The sequence below is a fragment of the Eretmochelys imbricata genome, chromosome 7 (assembly GCF_965152235.1).
Source record: "Eretmochelys imbricata isolate rEreImb1 chromosome 7, rEreImb1.hap1, whole genome shotgun sequence".
NCBI lineage: Eukaryota > Metazoa > Chordata > Testudines > Cheloniidae > Eretmochelys > Eretmochelys imbricata.
In genome coordinates this window covers 4,595,292-4,618,775 of record NC_135578.1, presented here as the reverse complement: position 1 = coordinate 4,618,775, position 23,484 = coordinate 4,595,292, and the positions used below count along the sequence as shown (strand labels likewise).

At 40.7% G+C, this 23,484-nt stretch overlaps 1 protein-coding gene across 3 annotated transcripts in view; it reads right to left on the bottom strand.

The window, feature by feature from the left end:
• The window catches only part of PTPRG (protein tyrosine phosphatase receptor type G), a 621,190-nt gene that overhangs the window by 81,045 nt on the left and 516,661 nt on the right, over positions 1-23,484 (bottom strand). The window contains exons 13-14 of one of the 3 annotated variants that reach the window (XM_077822059.1): positions 20,916-21,048; positions 6,176-6,262 (exon numbers count right to left, since the gene is read on the bottom strand). In XM_077822059.1, the coding sequence (XP_077678185.1) occupies positions 6,176-6,262; positions 20,916-21,048 (220 nt within the window). The remainder of the gene's footprint in view (positions 1-6,175; positions 6,263-20,915; positions 21,049-23,484) is intronic. The other 2 variants (XM_077822060.1, XM_077822061.1) reach the window with 2 other exon arrangements.

The window sequence follows — 23,484 nt, the reverse complement described above, 5'->3', positions numbered from 1 at the left end:
CCAAGCAGTGAAAAAAATCGCCGCCGCGGCCGGCAAAGGGAAGAAGCTGCCACTGAATTGCCGCCGCAGCCGGAGGAACTGCCGCTCCACGCACCTGCTTGGAACGCGGGTGCCCGGAGCTGGCCCTGACAGGGGTTTGTCTAACCAGCTATTAAAAACCTCCAATGATGGAGATTCCACAACCTCCCCGGGAAATTTGTTCCAGTACTTAACTACCTTGACAGTTAGGAAGTTTTTTCTAATGTCTAATCTAAACCTCCTTTCCTGCAATGTAAGCCCAAGAATGTGTTTAGGCAAGACTGGGCTCAGTGTTTAGTTTTGCATCTGCCAAGCTCACCTGTGTTGGCCACCAGAGCTTTCAAACGAATCCATCCACATAAAATGGACATTACCAATAAAAGAATCAGCAGTGAAATTGTTAATGTTAGCACTGGGCTTCAGAATTAAGCCCCTTTTGAGAAGACTGCAAGGTAAAAGGACATTTCTCTCGAGAGATGTAGAAAGTGAATTGGCTTGCACTCTGAAGGAGATCTCCAAAACCAAATGAAAACTTAAAATCTGCAATCTTGCAACACCACAATCCATAGGAATCTTCCATCCATAATAAAACATGGAATTTTCATTTCCCAATGGCCCTGCCTATGGGTTTGTATTATAAATAGTAGTGAAATATGAACGTTCCTCATACCTTCAAACGTGCCCAGCTGTTTCTCAAGCAGAATGCGACAGAGAAGGAGGAGATTACGTATTCAGATGTTGTGAGATAAAGTAGCCGCTCTGAATGTATATAAAATATTATTCTTGTCCTCAGCTAGAAAATTCTGTGCATCTGGTATAAAACTATACTGCAGGGACAACAAGCTTCCTTTCTGGTAGACTTCATCGATTGCTTTAAACTATACAATGGGGAACTTGTTCCATGTAGTTTTGTAGATAACAAAAACAGTGATACTAAACTCTAAACCTCTGTTTCTACAAACATTCAAATGAATTCCCTTTTATCTTTCTTGACGGATTTTTGAGAAGGCCCATATGCTCCAAGAGCAGATGTAAATTAACATATAGGCCTTGCAATGCAGTAGGCATTTTCTCACTGTAATGGCATAAGAACGTTCTTTGCCATCACATTTTTTATTAATCAGAGCACACATGGCATCTCCAAGTGTAATCATCATTCAGGGGTCACCCCGACATGAGCCCTGGCAAATCAACAGGCAACTGAAGTCATGTAACTCTAACACCACTTCCTAGTCCCTTTTCTTCCCATAGCATGTTATCATAAACAGATTGTTTCCACCTTCACTACAGTCCGTGGAGGATGGAGGGACCTGGAAGCAAGGACTCTGAAAATCTGCTTCCTTGTGGCAATTTCTATGATTCTGGTACGAGGACTAAAGATTTTCAGGTTCAGGGCAAAAACCAATCATGAACTAGGGATGGGCCAGATGCATTGTGGGGCCCCATCAGCATGGCCATTCAAGGACTTCTAGTCACCTCAGCCCCCACATTAAGCATTGCTGTCCTCAGGAATGAAAATTTTTTGGTATTCTCTCTCCTTCAAGCAATCTGCATTAGGGCTTTAATTAAGCTTCTCTTTTCCAGGAGAGCTGAATTCACATTTTGAACACATCGTGAGTGGAGTGGTTTCTGAAGTGCCCAATCTTCTCTGAAGAGACACTAAGGGCCTGGTACCAGCTACTTATTCAGAGATCATAATCATTACAATAAACGTCAGAAAGAAAGACTGGATTTACCCTGCTGACTGTAGCCAAGTACTATTCATAAGTTGGCTCAGTGGTGATAAATGTCACGTTTACAATAGGTTTTTTAACATGAAAGTCCATAATTTGCTTCCCAGGGACCTAAGCTTGATTATCTGGAGACTTAAACACATTTACTGAAGTCTAATGAATAGAATTAACACATCATTTAAACAGGGACTAATATGTATGCAAATTAGAAAAAGTTAAAAAAATAACAGTTTAGCCCACAGTTTCAGAAAATGTAGATTGCATCCTTACAAAATATGAATTTTTGTAATTCACAGTCTCAGTATCTTCATATCTATGTTATCAAATTAGGTGCTCTGCATGTGAACAATAGGTTGCATTAAGCCCATTTCAATTTTATATTTAAACTTGAAATTATAAAATAGATTATATTGAAACATGAATTACATAAATGCTAATTAAATACTTCATTAAATGACCAAAATAAATAGGCAGACCAAACAGGGCTAATTTCCATTTGCAAATTTCCCTAATTACTATATTTTCCTTTGGAAAACGGAAATTGTATTTCATGACTGAGAAAAGTGAATCATTTATTCCTTGCCCATTTGGTTTTTTTTTTACATTTTAATTTTTTTAAGTGTCTTGGAATTGATCTCAAAGAGAGATAATTAATCTTCCTGGGTAAATAGGTATAGTATTAAATTAAATATCACCAGAATCAAATTATGGCTGATTTCCACATGCAAATTATGTTACTTAATAAAGTTTCTTTAATAAGAAAAAAACCCCTGAATTATTATGAAACATGAGTAACTACTATCAAATCCGATGGGTGTGTGTCACCCTAAATATCACAAAACATGTTCAAAACAGGTCTGTAAACTAAATGCCACTGATATTTTATCGGAGATTCAACTCCCCCAAAAGGGAAAAGGCAAGGGTACAAGACAAACATATAGTCATTAGGAAACTGGGGAATTCAACCATTAGCTGAGACTACAAGTAGGATTTCTTCTTATGCAAAGTCCAAAAAGAGCTTGTTGAAGAAGATACAGATTGAAAGAAAAGCCCTTCAGGGCTAAAGACAGTGAAGAGAGTGGTGAGAAATAGTTCATCTGGATGAAGATGAAGCCTGTAATGATGCCAAGGTCAGGAGATTCTTGTTTTGCTGCTGTGTAAATGCCGGTCATGCAAGATAAAGAAGCCTAGAGTCAGCTTTAACTTTCGCACCCAGCTTCGCTAAAGTTTTGGAGAACAGGACGCATGAACAACCACCTCTGACACTCCAAAACCAGTGCAATACTGAGGTGCACAAAAAATACAAATGGGGAATGTAAATGAGACTGGTATATATAATCCCTCCTTAGAACTCTCCTTTGCCATGATTTCTACAAAAAAAACTTGACAACGGTTAGGTCACTGGTGTGCAGAGACCATTCCCCATCATGCTGACCAATACTGTCTCATTGTTTTCTTGTATTCCCTCATCGGTCTGTCTGGATCCATCTGTTGTCTCTTGTCTTATACTGAGAGTGTAAGCTTTTTAGGGCATGGACTGTCATTTGGTTCTGTATTTCTACAATGGAGTCTGGTCCATGACTGGGGCTCCTTGGTGCTATGAGTGAGAGAGAGAAAGAGAGAAAGAAAGAGCGAGGAAGCTTTTATTAAAATAATTCAAAACCCAAGAAAATGAAGGATATGAGGTAGGACTAGGACAATACTTCCAGAGGTTTTGTTTTGCATCTGTAATATGGACACCAAGTAGCAATGAATGTTACCATGATTAGGAACTGAGTACTTCTGATTAGAAAATATAGGAGAGTAAACTACTGTAGCGTGTATTACCCTTATCCAATCACAACCTTCCTCCAGCATCATTAGTTTGTAATGTCATTGGCTGACAGCAGCAGAAGAATAGATACTATCCAAGCAGCAGTCTTGGAAAGTTCCCCTTTTTCCAGTTCTCTCCCTGCATCCTCTGTTATCTCTTTTAGCACCTGTGCTTCCATGCTTCTCTTACCAACATGGGCTAAGCAGGAGGGATGAAACTGTTAGTGCAGGTGGCTTTCAGAAATGCTCTCAGATTCTAGATGCCAGTTACCCCTCTGGCATGCAACTGCCCCATCTCTACATGCAATCCTCAAGCCCTGTGCTTAATTTGTGCCAGGGCTGAGCCCCGGCACATCTGGACTTGCTGCATCACTTATGAATGTAAAAAAATGGCTAGCGCCCTGGCACCTAGTTCCTCAAGCCCTAGCACCTCTTACAAATTAACAACTGCTCAAGCCTGACAACTGAAGAAACCCTGGTTAAAAAAACACAGATTCTATTGTTGCTAAAATGGTGAGAATGGCCATTTTAACTTCCCAGGATGGGTTGAGAGAGCTTTTTATTCCCTCCTGCAGCCTTGCAAAGTGCTAAGCTCATATTCAGAGCACAAAGCCCTGTGCTAATACTCCATATTTATGAACAGAGGTGGATTCAATTTTCCATGTACTGTGAGCGACTCACCCCAATCCAGAGCCCATGAAAGGCCCTCTGTATTGGACACTGGACCCATATTAGCACACAAGGGGTGGGGGAGGGCCCGCAGTACACTGCGAATGGAACATAGATAGAATTTCCGGATCTCTGCAGCCCTGCACAGCAGGGCCCGGCACGGGCCTAGAACAAGCCTAGAATGGGCCTAGAATGTTGGGGACCATGAGAAGTGGGCTGGGGATATGGGGTGGAGCACTGTGGTCTAGTGATTAAGGTACTCTACTGGGATTGAGGTCACAGGTGTATTATTCCTGGCTCAGCCACTCAGCTGCTGTGGGATGTTGAGGCATATCACTTTCCCCTCTGTGCTTCCCCCTCCCACCCTTTGTCTGCCTTCTCTGTTTGGACTGCAAGCTCTTTGGGACAGAGACTGTCTCTTGGTATACGTATGCACAGGGAACTGGGCTTGTTTAGTCTGCAGAAGAGAAGAGTGAGGGGGGATTTGATAGCAGCCTTCAACTACCTGAAGGGGGGTTCCACAGAGGATGGAGCTCGGCTGTTCTTGGTGGTGGCAGATGACAGAACAAGGAGAAATGGTCTCAAGTTGCAGTGGGGGAGGTTTAGGTTGGATATTAGGAAACACTATTTCACTAGGAGGGTGGTGAAGCACTGGAATGGGTTACCTAGGGCGGTGGTGGAATCTCCATCCTTAGAGGTTTTTAAGGCCCGGCTTGACAAAGCCCTGGCTGGGATGATTTAGTTGGGGTTGGTCCTGCTTTGAGCAGGGGGTTGGACTAGATGACCTCCTGAGGTCTCTTCCAACCCTAATCTTCTATGACTCTATGATTGTATATTGAGAAAGGAAGCTTTAAGATAAGATCACTCTTGTTCTTGATTATTTCATCCAGTGGTCTGATCCATTCTATGCATTCAGCTAGGTATACTAATTGATTGATTTGAACATTCCTAACCTTATAATTTCATACCCAGAGTGCCTCATGGTGTGAAACTAACTAGTGTTAACATTACTCTGAATGTTGCTATGGGATTGAGAATATGGCCCTTAGATGATTACACTTTACAGTTACATGGAGAGGACGAAAACATGATTTATCTGGCAGCTTCTGTTATCTCACTGTTTTACAATAAATGTATACTGGGACCTCAGGATGCATCTACTTGTATTATCGGATGTTTCATTCACAGTTCTTCCAGGAGAGTACTACCCGACTGAAACTGATCTGTTTATGAGACACCATATTATACAAATAGAGAGACTCTTTAGAGCATCACATAAAAGTATAAAACCCAGAAACAGCTCAAACAAGGATGGGGTAATAAACTGTTCCTTGGAGCAGGGGAGAGAAAGGGGCTATACGGTCGTTTTTTTCTTATTTGCAAAATGTTTTAATCTTAAAAAATAATATAAATATTTCACAAAAGAGTCACAATGACAGTTAATAATCTTTTTTAAATGGCCCATTTTCTCATCATCCTTTTAAAAAGTCCCACTTTATATTAAGGTTGAATTTAAAAAGAGTTTAAAAAGGGTAAATAAATGAGTAATAGATGTTTTAATAAATACTCAATTGACATAACTTGTTATAGCGTCCAATACGGTTATAACCATGCCTTATGGCCTGCTGTGACACCTTAATCATCAGCATCACATATTATGCATGTCCGAAACTCACTGTTTGTTAACGCTTTATAAACCAGCTATAAATAGAACCTTAATATGAAGTTTGACCATTTTAAAGATAATGAATCAAACTTATCGGTGGTGTAACCCCTCTGACTTCAAGAGGGTTACTGCAGAAATGAATCTGGCATATATAACAGGTGATTTCAGAATAAGAATTCTGAATGAACAAATTTGGTTAATTTCACATACATACATACATAGTGAGTAAATCACCCCAGGCATTAAAAACTCCCCACCCAACCTGTACCGCCCTCACCTGCTCCCCTTCTCTGTTCTCTCCCCAGAAGGTGGCACTTCATGGAAACGTCGGGGTAAGCCCTTGGACTTTATTTTGTTACACTCTCTAAATAAAAAGAGACAAGAAGTGTATAAACAGGGTTTTTCAGACTGGCTGACAACAATTCTGTATGAGTTCAATTGAGTGATCTACATGGGAAAAAAAAAGACACACATCCTCCCATTCAAATGATATCTCTGAATTTCTCTGCTCTTGTCAGACTCATTTTTAAATAACAAAGTTAAAAAGAACACAATACAATATTTTACTTTGTCAGATTCTTTGCGGAGACAGACAAAAGGAATTCTAAATAGCTATTAAATCCTGTCTGCCACTATAAAATTTACTATTGTATAAAATTCACTCTATAGTCATGTTAAATATTTTATTATTAAATATGCATCAACATCTTTTGAATAAGAGCCTATCTAAAACTAGTCAAGCCAATGGAAGAGCTCCCACTGACTTCAGTGATCTTTCTCCTTAAAGTCCCTGGGGACCAGAAATTCACATAAATGATCTAAGGTTCTGAAAGTCATAAGAGTGTAATGGACATATTGGGTCAGATCCACAGTCTATCTAGTCCAGCATCCTGTTTTCTGACGTGGCTGGTGCCAGATGCTTCCAAGGAAATGAACAGAATAGGGCAATTATTGATTGATTCCATCCCCTGTCATCCATCCCAACTTCTGGCAGTCAGAGGCTTAGGCACACTCAGAGCATGGGGTTGAATGCCTGACCATCTTGGCTAATAGCCACTAACAGACCTCTTATCCTCCATGAATTTATCGAATTCTTTTTTGAACCAAGTTATACTTTTGGCCTTCATAGTATCCTCTAGCAACAAATTCCGCAGGTTGACTGTGTGCTGTGTGAAGAAGTACTTCCTTGTGTTTGTTTAAAACCTGCTGCCTATTAATTCTTGTAATTGCCAGGATCGCCTCGGGCACCTTTTTCTAAAAAAAAAAATCAACATTTAAAAAGTCTGTTCTGTTTTTTCCTTTAAGCAACATACCATCCAGGATCTGACCAGCTGGAATGACTTAAAAACAGGATTTTTCTTCCTAGGGTAATATTAAAAACTGTCTACAGCATATGGAATAGAGGAACCAAGACTGCTTTTATTCAGTCATCTGGTTTATTTGAGGCTTAATTCTGAGTCCTTTTAACACTTAACATGCTGCATCTCTTTTGCAAGCATGGTTACATATAACAATATCTGCAATATCATACAATTTCATCATCCTCATCCTTTCCCTCAGGATGCTGCTAATTCCTTTCTCTTTTCATCTAGAATGCTGCTGCTCTTTCTAGGACGTCCACAGCTGGCACTCACTGTAGACAATGCCAGGTACAGTAACAAGCAGAATCAGAGTTTTAGACAATACCTGGAGACTCTAATAAGCAGCAGCTGTACCAAGCTCTCTTTCTCTTTGTTACTTCAAATAATCACAACATCTATAACCCGTCTCTGCTTTCAGGCTACCAATCACTGTAGAACAGATCAAATGAAACAAACTCAGAACAAATTTGGTTTCCATCAACCAATGGGTTTCGTGACACAGTAGCTACATGCCACAGTGAAAGGCAGGCTATGTTCACATTGCAGTGTGTCACTTTGCTCAGCAGTGAACGGCTCTGGCAGAGGCAGGCAGCAGGGAAAGGCAGCCTATGGCAGTGGGGAGTGGCCAGAGCCTTTCCCCGCTGCTGGAGCTTTTCACTTCAGTGGAAAAAGACTCCAGCAGAAGGGAGGTAGCAGGATACTGCACTGCTAAAAACAGCAGTATAGACGTGGAAAGTACTGCTTCAGGGTATAGAGAACCATGTAGGGAACAGACCCTAGGGTTTTGATGTTTGTGCTTTACTCGCCTAAGCAGTACCTCATTGTCCACTCTGCTCTTGCTACCTGTGCCAGCTGGGTGTGCAGTGTCTACTCTGCACGCTGACTAAGTGTAGACATACCTTTTGTGTCCTTTAACTTAATACACTTTCAAGTGTATGTACAAAGGCACTCTTAGCATGGAGTGAGTGTCCACACAGGGAGTTAGTAATTAATGTCCAGGCATTCTCCCTGTGTAGACAAGCCTTCAGTTACACATCCATCCACCTTGGTTAGATACATCCTGCTCTTGTTTACTTGGCATAAATGTGGAGTTACTCCACATGTACACTGGGACAAATGGGAGGTGAATCCATCCCACCCCACTGAGCTCTGCGAATCAGATTCACCTCCCATTTGCCTCAGAATACAGAGGAAACAGTGATTTGGCTCAGAATACAGAGGAAACAGTGATTTGGAAATGCAATTAAATACATTTGAGAACATATTTAGAACTAAACAAATTTTCAGTCATGCAGGGCAGGTGTTGAAGCAAATTCAAAAACCTGACACAGTCAGATCATGCTAACACCAGCATAAATGTGGAGTTACTACTGAATTTAATAGAATTACTCAGGTTTACAATAGGATGAGAGCAGAATCTGTCCCACAGTATCTTGAGATGAGTAAATAATAATTTCTGCACTTAAAGTTCCTAAACAGGTTTTTGAAAACCTGTATATAAATAACTAAAGATACTAGTTGCTGAATTTTCTAGACTTCTTCACAGTTCCAGAAATGTCAACTAATGAGTTTTCTCTTTCTAAAGTTCTGGGTGTCTTGGCTTGGCAAAGCCCTCTTCATCTCTCCCACCTACCTTAAAAAAAAAAAAAAAAAGAACAATACATTTTGTTTGTTAAAAACACACATGATCATCACACTGTCTAATGGGAAAACTGACAGCTCTTGTAATTCTTACCTAAATAGCTTGCAGGGAAAAGTAAAACTAAAGTGGCTTAAACAAATGCAGAAATAACAGAAGGGGACAATTTTCCAGCTCTCTCTCTCTCTCCCCCCCCCCCCCCCCCACACTCACTCCAGTCCTTAACAGATCATCCAGTATGTTTAAAAAGCAACCTTCAGCCAGTGACTCTCTCTCTCTCTCTCTCTCTCTCTCTCTCCTTTTTTGTGTGGGTGGGTGGGGATCTAATGAGCATGAGTTTGTTCAAAAGCTAGAACAAATATCTCCAAGCCAATCCAGCAGCAGGGGGTCCATTACTATAACAACTGACAGCTCCATGTGAATTCTCAAAGGCCCTAAAGTAGCCATTTGGGAAATAGTTACGGAGTAAAAATTTGCAAAGGAATGGCAGTATTAGGTTTCATGTGACAGGGCCCTCGCTACACACAGCTGCCCCTCACTATGTCAGCCATTCAAGCACAAAAAAAACCATGTCACCAGCATCAGAGAGCAGCTGGGGCACCAGAAGAGATCGTTTTTAGTTCCCCACAACAAGACTGGATCAAACACCACAAACTAACAACGAATTGAAATAGCTGCAGCACACTGTGCTGTGGGATTACAAGATCTTTTTTTCCCCTGGCCTTCGCATTGTTCTACTCTGAAAAGCTGAAATACAGACAGAAAAGTATTTACACGGATTGTCTCATGTTGTGTCTGAAGCATGAAGAGGACTCCGAGTGATGCTAGAAGCTTGAACGAGTAACCAACTGCTGCCCGGAGTTTCAAACTTAAAATGCAGCAATGACCTGCCATTGGCACAATGAGAGCTTCAGCTCTCCACGATATAGAAGAGGTAACTGATCACAGATCTGTCACACCTCAGTGAGCATGAGGATCAGAACACCAAGATATGTCCCGAGTAAGCGAGCACACTATTTCTGTATCTTTACCTCTAGTGGCACTGAAACCAAATACGACTCTTGTCTTTTACATTGTATACGCCACGTGCAAATAAACTGTGACGTGATTCTCTGCATTGTCTAAACTGGGGAGGGAGAACGTGATGGCGAAACCTACCCAACTCCCCAGAAGGTGATGCTAGGCATCAGATGCCTCCATTTTTAATAGCTTCTCTTTCAGATGGCAGTAACGAGGTGGAAGGGCATGGCATGCGCCGCACCCCCACTGCTCCTTTGGTGAGGAATCACATGGACCAACCAAAGCGCAGGGAGGGGGGCACGATGGACCACGCCACTGCATTCTCCACACTCCATGCAGTACTTTGCACATGTAGACATGCAAAACCCACAGGGGGCTCAGACACCAAGGTGATGGGCTCACGTATAAGGACGTAGGTAGATGCTATACTGCCAGTGCATGGAAGGAGAGAACATCTGGACATTGCTGAAGGGGGAAGTCTGGAAGGTGATTAAGGAATTGCTGGTGCAGAAGAGGCAGAAACAGTGAAGCTGGGATGGTGAATCAAGAGGCAGGTTCAGTGCTGATCAATATGGGGGTAGGGAAACAGACGACAGTCTGGGAGAAAGCGAGCATGTTTGGGCACTTGTAGGAAGTGCTTAGGCGTCCGACTGAGCTCACATCTCTTCCTATGAATGTTTCTTCTCCTCCAGCCTATGAGGCCACACACTGTGGTTCTGACCCACAGCTCTACTCTCTCCAGACTGTAACAGCATGGCTGTGGGAGGCTTTGTGCTGTCCCAACAGAACCACACCCACATTTTTATTCCTATGCCAACAAAACACACATGATTCTTAACTCACCCTCCTGGGCAAATTTTGCAAGTGCATCCACTGCACATGCTGAGACCTGCACTTGCATGTCAAAAGGATGTGTGTGGAAAACATGTAGGTACAACTTTGGAAATCCATTGATTAGTTGTTTCCTAAGTCTTGCTGCTTCCTAACCTTTGTTAAAAATGCTAATGCTACACTTTTTGCATGATAGAAACTCAGCACTGAATTTGAATGATTAATTTTACTACACACAAATCTGTAGTTTTCCTTTGAAAAACAATGTTTGGAAAGGTTGGTCCCAGACAAGATCTGGGGCGAGGCTGGGGCAGAAAATGGAGAGAGAAAGTGTGTATGTGAGAGAGATGTAGCAGTTCTTCTTCTCATCATTTTGTTACTGCTATGGGAATATAGCAGATCATGTTTTCCAGCTAGGTTCATAGAATCATAGAATAGAATATCAGGGTTGGAAGGGACCTCAGGAGGTCATCTAGTCCAACCCCCTGCTCAAAGCAGGGCCAATCCCCAGTTTTTGCCCCAGATCCCTAAATGGCCCCCTCAAGGATTGAACTCACAACCCTGGGTTTAGCAGGCCAATGCTCAAACCACTGAGATAGCTTTGAGCAGGGGGTTGGACTTAGATGACCTCCTGAGGTCCCTTCCAACCCTGATATTCTGTTCTATGAGGTCATTCCTTCCACATACAAGGAATGTTGCCACATCTCCACCAAGGATGTTCACATATATCCACTGGTCTGTCAGATACCCACTGACATCCCAACATGCCCATACCAAACCTACACAATGGTCATTTGGATGTCACCATATTTATTACTCTGTCTCATGCCCCTAGATAACATATGTGAAAAAGATCTCTCAATATAACTGTGTTTTTTTTGTGAACAAAGTCCCTAGTGAAGAAATGTAGCCACGTGGCAAACTGAAAATCATATACTAGTAGAATCCACGGTAAAACAGATATGTTGACCTGCATGATATCATACATGAAAAATTAAGTCTTTCAAACACAAATGTTAAAATTAATTGTAGCATTAACTATTAAGACTGTGATTCAGGAAAGCACTTATATCTGTGCTTAAGTCCATCCCAATTCAGGACACCACTTAAGCACAAGAGACAAATCTGAGAAACGGACCCTGACTGACGATAAGCTGATAAATTATACAGTAATAAATCACTGGGACCAGATGGTATTCACCCAAAAGGAATACAGATATGAAATTGCAGAACTACTAACTGTGCTATGTAATCTATCACTTAAATCAGCTTCTGTACCAGACGACTGGAGGATAGCTAATGTGACACCAATTTGTAAAAAGGCTCCAGAGGTGGTGCTGACAGTTTACAGGCCAGTAAGCGTACCCTCAGAACGAGGCAAATTGGTTGAAACCACAGTAAAGAAAAGAATTATCAGACACATAGGTGAACATGATTTGTTGGGGAAGAGTCAGCATCACTTTTGTAAAGGGAAATCATGTCTCACCAATCTACTAGAATTCTCTGAGGGGGTCAACAAATATGGGACAATCCAGTGGATACAGTGTAGTTGGAAAAAGAAAAGGAGTACTTGTGGCACCTTAGAGACTAACCAATTTATTTGAGTGTAGTTGGACTTTCAGAAAGCCTTTGACAATGTCCTTCTTTTTGCGAATACAGACTAACACGGCTGCTACTCTAAATCTCTCATCAAAGGCTCTTAAACTAAGCAACCATGGGGTAAGATGGAAGTTAAAAGACAGGAAACACAGGGTAGGAATAAATGGTCAGTTTTCAGAATGGAGAGAGGTAAAAAGCAGGGTCTCCCCAGGGATCTGTAGTGGGACCAGTGCTGTTCAACATATTCATAAATGATCTGGAAAAAGGGGTCAACAGTGAGGTGGCAAAGTTTGCAGATGATATGAAACTACTCAAAATAGTTAAGTCCAAAGCAGACTGTGAAGAGTTACAAAGGGATCTCACAAAACTAGCTGACTGGGCAACAAAATGGCAGACGTAATTCCATGTTGATAAATGCAAAGTAATGCACATTGGAAAACACAATCCCAACTATACATACAACATGATGAGGTCTAAACTAGCTGTTACCACTCAAGAAAGAAATCTTGGAGTCATCGTGGATAGTTCACCGAAAACATCCATTCAACGTGCAGTAGCAGTCAAAAAAGCGAACAGAATGTTAGGAGCCATTAGGAAAGAGATAGATAATAAATCAGAAAATATCATCCTGCCACTATACAAATCTAGGGTACGCCCATACCTTGAAAACTGTGTGCAGTTCTGGTCGCCCCATCTCAAAAAAGATATATTAGAATTAAAAAGGTACAGTGAAGGGCCACAGAAACAAAGAGGGGTATGGAACAGTTTCTACATGAGGCGAGATTAAGAAGACTGGGACTATTCAGTTTGGAAAAGAGACAATAGGAGAAATATGATAGAAGTCTATAAAGTCATGACCGGTGTGGAGAAAGTGACTAGGGAAGTGTTATTTACTCCTTCACATAACACAAGAACCCGGGGAAATTAATAGGTAGCAGGTTTAAAACAAACACAAGGAAGTACTTCTTCACACCCCAACACACAGTCAACCTGTGGAACTTCATTGCCAGCGGATGTTGTGAAGGCAAAAACTATAACTGTATTCAAAAAAGAACTGGATAAGTTCATGGCGGATACGTCCCTCAAAGGCTATTAGCCAAGAGGGTCAGGGATGTCACCTCATGCTCTCCGTGTCCCTAGTCCCTGACTGCCAGAAGCTGGGAGTGGACAACAGGGGATGGATCACTGGATGATTGCCTGATCTGTTCATTCCCTCTGGGGCACCTGGCACTGGCCACTGTCAGAAGACGGGATACTGGGCTAGATGGACCACTGGTCTGACCCAGTGTGGCCGTTCTTATGTTCTTAACTTTAAGCATATATTTCAATCTCATCGACATCAGTAGAACTTAATCATGTGCTTCCGTCACGTCCTGATAAAGGATCAGCACCTGAGGTGTTGCTGTAACACCATATCTGCATCTTACTGTATGAAAGTGGTTGCTTGAACAGTTAATTTTTGAATTAATCAGAATCTAGTGGGACTGACGTTTTAGACCAATCTTCGTAAGCAAATATTCTGCACATCTAGAATGACTGGGCACTTACTAGGTTTGAAAATGGCAATTTGTTTCACAGCAAACCGAGCAGTAAAAACAGCTGCTGTGTTCAAGTAGCTAGTTTTCAAAGTTCGATACGGAGCAACTTCAAAATAAGGTTTTTAATTAGAAGAAGAAAGTATTGTGGTTATTCCACTTTAAGGACCGACTGCATGCCAGACTAATCTAGGAGGCTGGCAGAAAGGGAAGCCTGGAAAATTCTGCAGGTTTTATTGAAAGCCATTATTAATAGTGGCTGTGCCAAGGCAAATAATATTTTGTGAAAAAATAAATGGATCTCTCAGGCGATTGGCAATGAGAGAGAGACTCTATCATCTCTAGGGCAAGGATTCAAATCCACCTTGGAAATGCTGAGCATTGTTACCAGCTGGATTGAGACCACCAACCAGTTTTTTGTGGACAACTATTGACGTCACAGAAACAGGCTCTGATTAAAATAGTTTCCTGGACGATTCAGCAGAGGCACCAAGAGCTAAATTACCCTTTCACTTCTAGAGATGGCTGTCCCTCCAGAAAGGTGTTTTGATGCATTGTGTCAGGGCAGCATGGGAGAAACTTGTAATGCTATTGCCCATGCTGCGCCTATTCTGTGGACAGACACAAAACTAAACGTGGGCCGTCTAACTTCAGAAAAGATGAACTCCAGACCTGAACTTGGCACTGGGCTATAGCTCCATAATGGCCCTTTGAGAGGATTGAGGACTCAATTGCGCTTAGGTGAGATTTGGCCTGATTCCTCGGTGGGAGACAATGAGTTAAGTCATCTGACAAGGTGTCAGATGACCAGGAGCTGGGTCCTTGACTGAAGTGGCTGCTGGGTCTGTGTTCTGCTGCCAAAAAGGGGACAACAGCTGAGAAAGAAGGTGCCACTGCTGAAGAGGCCGAAGAAGGGAAGCTGCTAACAGAACTCGGTCGCAGGGAGAAGAGACTACACCCTGCAAAGGGTGGACTTCTGGGATCTAGCCAGAGAGCCAAGTCACTGTAGTGACTATGCAGAGGACTGGGAACAGTTCAGCCAGTAGTCTGCTGAACTTCCCAGGCCAGTGAGAGCACAGGCTGACTGAAAAAAAAAATGGATCCATCCCCCCTGAATTTTGGAAAAGATTGGATCGGTACCAAAACCTTTCAGCTCTGGCCCTTCTCTGTCCAAAACGTCAGTACTCAGTGCCATCAAGACGGCAGGCAAAATTTTCAAAAGTGCTTCAGTGACTTTGAACCTACATCCCATTTTCAAAAATGACTTAGGTACTTGGAAGCCTAAGTCCTATTGACTTTCAGGGAGACTTAGATACCTAGGTCCTTTTTGAAAATGGGACTGGGTGCTTTTGAAAATGTTACCTAGACTCTTCCAAGAGTGAGACATTCAGTAGAGACAGGAACATTTTTAAGTACATTGAAAGTAGGTTCTCTTATTAAACTAAACAAGCAATTTTAGAAATGCTGTGAATTTGCAATATACAGCAATATTCACTTTTCAGCAAAGTACATCAGACAAAATACAATATCATGGGTATTCATAAGAGAAAACCCATAAAACGATCAAACAACAGCTCCACCACTGGTCTGACAGAAATCTCCCTCACTTCCAATAGGGTCCAACACAGGCTGCAGTGTAGAGTTCAATATCGAACAGTAGCTCTCCTAGAGAATGTTCATTAGTAGTGGTAATTATAACAACAGTACTTTATAACAACAGTTATCACTAACACACCAGTTGGGAAACAGGCCTGGCCCTGAGATATTAAGGGCCTAATCTTGCTCTCACTGAAGTCAATGAGATCTCTGCCATTGAGCTTGAGGGTACTACTATCTAACACTCAGTGGTTTGCCCAGGGTCAGACAATGAATCAATGACAGAGTGGGAAGAGAACGCAGATCTCCTGACTCACTCAAACTCTATAGAATGCTATTAAAAAAACCCACAGAAAAAAAGTTCCTATCGAACTTTTGTCCAAGGAAGTTAAAATCATTTCCCCCCAAGCAAAGACCATGTGATTACAAACAAGCACTGCAAGCTAGCTTTGCGCGCTGAAAGGCAACAGCTGTGTTGCTCCAGAAATCCCTCCTGAATGTAAACATATTAGCACTGTATAAACAGCTTGATTTAATAAGAAAGGCAGTACGATGTTCCTGCTTTGTCTTCAGGATCACAACGTTGACAACTGCAATAATTCACAGGTGAATTATGGTACCCACTGAAAAGAGGGGAAAAGAAAACTCTCAAGCTATACTTGTGAATTAATTTCCTCCTCTTAGCTGAAAATGAGAAATGGATATAATTTAGTTCCTATTTAAAAACTGCTGTTGGCTAAAACTCTAAAATGTTAATTGCTTCTTAACAGTGTCTGCGTGTTTTACCCTTTTTAAACTGCTCTCTATGGCGTGGTATTGTTTTGAATAAAGGCACAAACAAAAACATCTGACAGACAATGAAAGGTTACCAGTCACATGAAATACCATTTTATTTCACTGTAAAGCTCAGAGACAAGAACTCATTGCATGTCTAAATATGTCGTGTGTTCCCAGAATAATGTAGCCATCTCCCTGCTCCTCTATGAAACAGACGTACAAAGAGGATTCTGGCATCAACATGCAGAACTAGTGACACCAAGTATCCCGCTTACCTTCACAGTTCTAATGATTGATAATACCAGTCCCACCATATAGAGGTTTAATCTGCGATAGAGTTTACTGAAATCGGCTGTGTAACCATTAACATGTCTCATGCCATATCAGGGCACAGCACGGTACACAAATTGGTTTGCTGTATGAAAAGTTAAGTGTACAGTCTCTTGCTCACATACACACACACACACACAGAGGTCTGGAGGCTAGAAGTATGGAATATTTCATTCAATTCTCAAAGCACAGAGAAAGGGATCCTATGCACACATAAGCACATCCAAACCTTTTGGTTTGTTCCCATCAGTACTTCTGTGACTAGCAACTGACTGTCTAGATATCCTTCCTGCAAACCAGTGTGATTATGTTCATGACTAGACTCTCACCTTCCTTCAGTATTCCTATGCTAACTGTCACTGGAACACATACTTTATTTAGCAGGAGTGGGGTACTACTGATCCAACCACAGTCTGGATAAGCATTGTGCTAGTTTGCCTTTGCCACTCTACTAATGCCCCTCATTCCAGGCATAAAACAAGTCATCTTGTTTTAGACCTTGTGTGAACAGGCATTCCAGTCATCATGTCCACTAGCACTAAAGATCAGATTGCCAAACTCATTTTCAAATGTGAATAAAGATGTGAACCAAGGTATACAAAAGTGAAATGTTAAATGATGGACTTCTCATTCCTCCTACTCCAGCAACCACAGGTTCACAATCAACACCAATAAAGTTTCAAGCCAATTCTGTTATAATACAAAGATTGGGTTTCTGGTTGTCCTGTGGATATCTGAGGAAGCTATCAGCTCATTGTTCTGGGGTATCAGACAATGGGATTTTTTCCGCCTCATTATGCTGACATTTTATTTGCCTCTATAATAATGCAAAAAAACCTCACAAAAACCAAAGCCCGCTTTGCACTGCAGCTTCATTAAAAAAATGTTAAGACTAAGAAAATGAGTGTAAAAAAGAGGCCAAATTTGCCGGATGTATGTTGTAATGTCTTTTCTTGACTTCAGATGGTAGCAGTGCTAGAGAGAATAAAGTGACCTCCTCATTCAAAGATCAGTCATGTCACAGTCTCCATTTGTCCAATCTCCTTCAGGCAAAGGGAGTAGGAAGCACAAATTGCCCCTGCAAATCAAGAATCTCATATAGAAGTGGGACAAACCACTCTCAAATATCTCCAACTGTAAAGATTTTCTACTGAATACTATATTGAAGTTCAACACCTTAAAAGGTGGGAAAAGCTTAGAAAAACAGAGACTGTCTTCTGCTCTTTCAATTTCCAAACTGTTCCCTTCCATTTACATAATATGAAACATTTCATATATAGAACATGAAATGACAATTGCAAAGGATCAGAACAGAGTTAATTTTGTTATATATATTCACAAACAAAAAAATCTAACTCCTTATTTAGACCTCTAGATGCTAGGGCATCGATACAATGCAAACAACCAGAAGGCTTTGCTCTGCTTCAATGTTCTATTTATGTCACCTCTGTTCTCAAATCATCTAGTCTCTCAAATGCCCAAAAGTGAAAATATCAAGTTGTTTTACCCTCAAAATGCATTGCTAAAGGGTAATCCATGTCTCTTCTGAATTTTCTAATTCTTGGTAGGAGTTTCCTAATGCTTTTCTCACACAAGAACAAAGAATCGCTGGACAGGAAAAGACCACTTGGACCAACACGTCTGTCCCCTTGAGGATTATCTTTTCTTAACAACTGGTTTTTGTGCTTATACTTCAGTAGCATGTTTCTCACTCTGAAAAATCCATCTCATACTCATTTTCATGCTATTTGCTTTGATGGCCTTATTTAGCAAATTATTCCATATGTTGCCCATTTCACTTTAAGTATTTCTTTCTGAAGACCCAGTTTATCTTCATTTCCTAACTTTTAGATTAGATTGCGTGGGTGGTTTTATTTTAAATGCCTACCAATGTAAATACGTTATTTTTCCTAAGGAAAGTGAAGAAACTGAAAAGGGCACTCAAAATGAAGTGGAACCACTTCATTGCCAATGCTCTGTACAGTCAGAAATATCACTGCATACAATTGGTGTTTTAGCTCTTGTTAATTCATTCCAGAACCCTGTTTGCCTTTCTTATTGCATTTGTATACTAGTTTCATAGCCTCAAGGACTTTCATACACAAAATCTTAAATTAATTCCTACTCGGTATATATGGCATGTCTGTTAACATCTAATGCGTACCCTTCTGGTTTGGTTATTGACTCCAAATTTGTTATTTTATATTTGTTCATAAATACCTTTAGACCGATAATCATATCCGTATATTTGTGCTTCATGTAGAGGTCCAAATGTATATTTTTTATGTCTAAAGTAATATTGAATCTCCTTGAGTTTTCAGTGTAGATTACATACACTGAGAGGCTCTCCATTATTGTGATGGGGTATAATGTCTGGTTTTCATAATTCTTATCAATCTGTTAACAAATGGTTTATTACTCATGCAAATTATAGAATAGACAAAGACTAGTTCCTGTGCCTTTATGCTATCAAATAAGTAACTGAATTTCAATTAAAGTCTTTCCCCATGTTTCTTCCTTGCTCTATGTAGTTTTTTGTAAGTACTGAACAAATAAAATGTTTCAAGTGACTTTTTAGGAGAGTTAAAGGAGAACGTGTTGAACCTCAGTTATATTTTAATTGTAGTCACCCATAGTATAGCCATCTCCGTTAAAAGCATTTACTAACGGTTGCTCTACAGATATTGGTGATGAAGCAGGCACTGCAATTCTACTGCATATCTTCGAGCAAAGTTTTGCTACTGCTTCAGCAAATCCAACACTAGTTTTCTCAATTACTCCTCACAGTGCCTTAGTGAAATTGTACCAAAAGTACCAACGTTTCCCAAATAAAAGATATCATCTCCCAGCACCATGCACCCATTTTCCTGGATGATTCCTATTATGATTTTCTTTCAACCTCAAAGGCTTTTTTCTGAGAAGGGCCTTTTAAATCACTGTGAGATAAATGAAAAGGAGTACTTGTGGCACCTTGGAGACTAACCAATTTATTTGAGCATAAGCTTTCGTGAGCTACAGCTCACTTCAAAGTTAATCCTTAACTAAAGTTAATCCTTTGTAAATTTGTGCTCAACCATTGAAGAAAAATGGTTTAAAAGACTAACAGTGAAAACTCAAGTTCTTTTGATACAGACCCAAACCAAAACCAACACTGATACTACTGACACCAGCAATGAACATTGCACCCAAATCCAACACGCTGATCTGTGCTAGAACCCTGAAATTGCCTTTTCCCACTTCCCAGCCTTGGTTACTCCATCTAAACATCAGGGTCCCCATGACAGCAAGTGGATCTGAAACCCCTGGAGCTCTGGACTGGGATGGCAAAGATTTAACCAGTAGAGACCTGCTGTTTCCTGGACCTGCTATTTAAATCTTTCCTTTCTGGACAGGCACTCCAGGGCTTTTTGAACTAGTCATCCCTCCTGTCCTTCAGGATCCAGATTCTCTTCTAGAAAAGAAATGGTAAATTCCATAGCAGAAAAGCCTGGGCCTCTCCTCAGAGCCTGTCTTGCACAGAAGTACATGCTAAGGTAAATGCTAGCAAATAACTTTATCTCAACAGAAGACAAAAGATGCAGTGGCTTCAGGTACATCTAGAAAGATGCTTTAGAATCAAATCTGTTTTAAGGTCTAAAGTGAGATGAGTTTAGTGATGCTAAACCTAGTTCCCCCATGGGGGAACTATCATCCCCATCATTAAAAACTAATATACAACTTGGCCTAACCAACAGGATCTCTTCAGAAGAGGCAATCTAAAGGGTTTGTTTTTATTGTATTTTATTCCCATAGGCTTTACTACGTGTTTTATTACAGTAGTATCTGGGCACCTCACTAATATTACAGAGCTAATCCCCAAAACACTGCTATGAGGTAGACAAGGATTATTGTCCTCAATGTACAGATGGGGAAACTGAGGCACAGAACTCTTAAGGGAATTGTCCAAGATCATACAGGGAGTCTGTGGCCAAGACAGGTCTAGAACTCAGAGCCCCGGTTCAATGAGCCTTTTTCACAAGACCATCTTTCCCGAAGGTCAGGATTGACGTGCGTTCTTACAGTTATTTAAGGAGAGGTAATTGAGGAAACACTAGTCTGTGTTACAAGTGGTTTTGGCCATTGTTACCACTAATCTCATTTTCATGACACAAAAATTAATACACGAGACACCTGAAATAGTTAACGAATACAGCTGTCCTAACACCTCTAGAGATATCATCCATCATCGTCACAGCCAGTAAAATAAAAATTACAGAGACATATTAAAAAGACACTCCCAACAGTCTTTTAAGTCACAATCAGTTCCCAATGTAAAGGAAACGGGCTCACCTCCAGTAAACCAGCACAGCAAGAAGAAGAATGAGGCACACAAAGGTCAGGGCTGATACCACAATCAGAGGGATGATCCATTCCATTTTGCCAGGAGAAGGTCTGGTTGCCATACCGGAGCTATTCTTGTCTGCTGTAATGAACATAATCAGTACCAGTAAATAGAATGATGCTACAATGGCTACATTTATACACAAAATTAAAACTGCTGTCACTTCAGTTTCACTCCAGTTCACATGATGTGAGCAAATAATCAGAGAATGGACCTTCAAAAAAGCGAGTCGCTCAATTCTTCACTTTCATATAAGCATTACAGCATGAAAGTATGGTGCATATACAATGCCTCAACTGGATTCTACTACTGTACCTAGTTGCAATCTTAACTTTACTTACCCACAATTTTAGGGCCAGATCCTGCAAACAGGATCCAAGCGTTACTCTTACCATCATAAGTCGTTCCCCCAGCTCAATGAATTAAGAGTTCTGCTTGGTAAGTAAAGTTTGCAGGTTCACGCCCCTTGTTTGTAAGTGCTTTGGGGCAGGGAATGTGTCTTACTCTTTTACAAAGGCTCTATGTAAAATTTACTTTAATGTATGCATTATTGTAATAACTGCACTTAGAAAAAACCTCAACCCATTATCAATCCAGTAGCATGTCATAATGCTCGGTGAATTGTTAAGGTCTGTTGAGTTAGTACATACGAAGGTACTTTTAGAACATTGATTATTGAAATGGGTGGACAGATGGAACCTGTTGCAATCCACTGTGGAAACCCTTACTTCTCAGGTTTTATACAAAATAAAACTATGGCAAGATCCTGGCAGCTGATATCAGGATGAGTCAGCAGAACTAACACTAGGATGATAGGGCCTTGCATACACGAAAGTAGAGGCCTCAGTCAGGTATTGGGACCTATTGTTCTAGGAACTGTATACACATATAATGACAAGAGGGACCCCGTCCCACGATAACTTACATTTTAAGGACCATTCCGTATTTCAAAAAGCCCTCTAACTTGTGCAAATTCACAAACTGTTGAAAAGTGAAACTTTTTTGCACAATAGCTTAAGTGAAAAATTATTGGGTGCAGTTTCTGTCATTCATTTTGCATTCCTTAACAAACAGCCTGTGGCTGTTCCACAAATGTCAATAAGAAGCAGCAGGGTAAGGAAGATTGTAAATGGCTTCAGATCAGAACAAAGATAGAAAAATACACACTTGACTTTTTATTTATTCCCTCTCACCCCCGCCATGTGTTTTCTCTGACTAGAACAATTCCATGCCCTTGTTCCGTACTGTATTATCATCTCTTCTGAAACAGAAGCAAATCTTACCAGAGAAACATAATTGCCTTTTCACCATAGGTAGGCAAAACATGGATAATTGGATGTCACATAATATGAAGTCATACTCTATTTTAATAGCATTTAGATTGTACTCCTCCGTAGGCAGGAGTAAAATTCAAACAACATGGAAGTAAAGGTTAATTGTAAATGCTTTTGCCAGACGGCTGAAAACAGAGCAAGACCATAGGCTGCTGCAAGCCCAGCAAGAAATCTTTCTAGTTTTAAGAAATAGGCTGATGGAGGTAATGCCCTTTGGCAGGCAAGCCTAAATGAGGTGCTAATCAGAGGGATTTTGGGGGGAAGAGAACGTGTACTGAGTGCAGAATTGATCACAAGAGAGATGAGTAGCCAATATCATTCCTAGTCTCTAACCTCAATGAATAAAGGTTGCAGAGGGCACCGGCTTCTTGCTAACTTGTCTCAGAAACATTATTCACAGTTTTTATTTAGAACTTGTGTGCGTTATACATTAGAGCTTATAATCTATTTCACATTGTCTGCTTTAGTCATTGCAACACACTAACAGTGAACCACGATTAAGATATTTGATTTCATTTAGTAGCTGAAGCAAGAACAATCTTTTCATCAGTGGAACTCAAATCGCTTTAAAAATAATTAAGCATCACAACTCATGTGGGGGAGGGGGCAAGGGGTACTACTGAGTGGTAGAGAAGAGCAAATTAAAACATATGGTCCATTAAAATTTACTAGGAAAGTGAAATAGCACCAGCAACCCCATGCCAGATAGAATATTACTTCACTTCTTTCCTACAAGGTGTGTGTTCCATACATGATCCTCTCCTTATACTTCGGCATAAAAATGTATATTTCAGCTCGTATGAAATAATTTACATCCCTTAGTAAACACATCCTGACTTAGAGTTTTGACACACCGTAATTAAGTACAATACTTTTGTAATATTCATTATGTTTCTTTTATTTATTCTACTGGGGAGACTGTGCTTATCTGACCTCTCATACCTGTCTTGCCACGGATGTGAAAAAAAGAAAGAGCTCAATATGTCAAAGGTAGCACAATTCACTGATGCTGATGGCTGAGGCTGAGATTCCAAGCGGAAATGGCCAAGCAACAATCTGCCACTCGAGAGAGAAAATCAGTTTCTTGGTTTTGAAGAGAAACTTTAAGTGTTTTTAACTGCTTAAGCACTGTTTGGAGTGAACTGAAATAAAAACATCAGCGACAGTTGCTGTAAGATGAGTG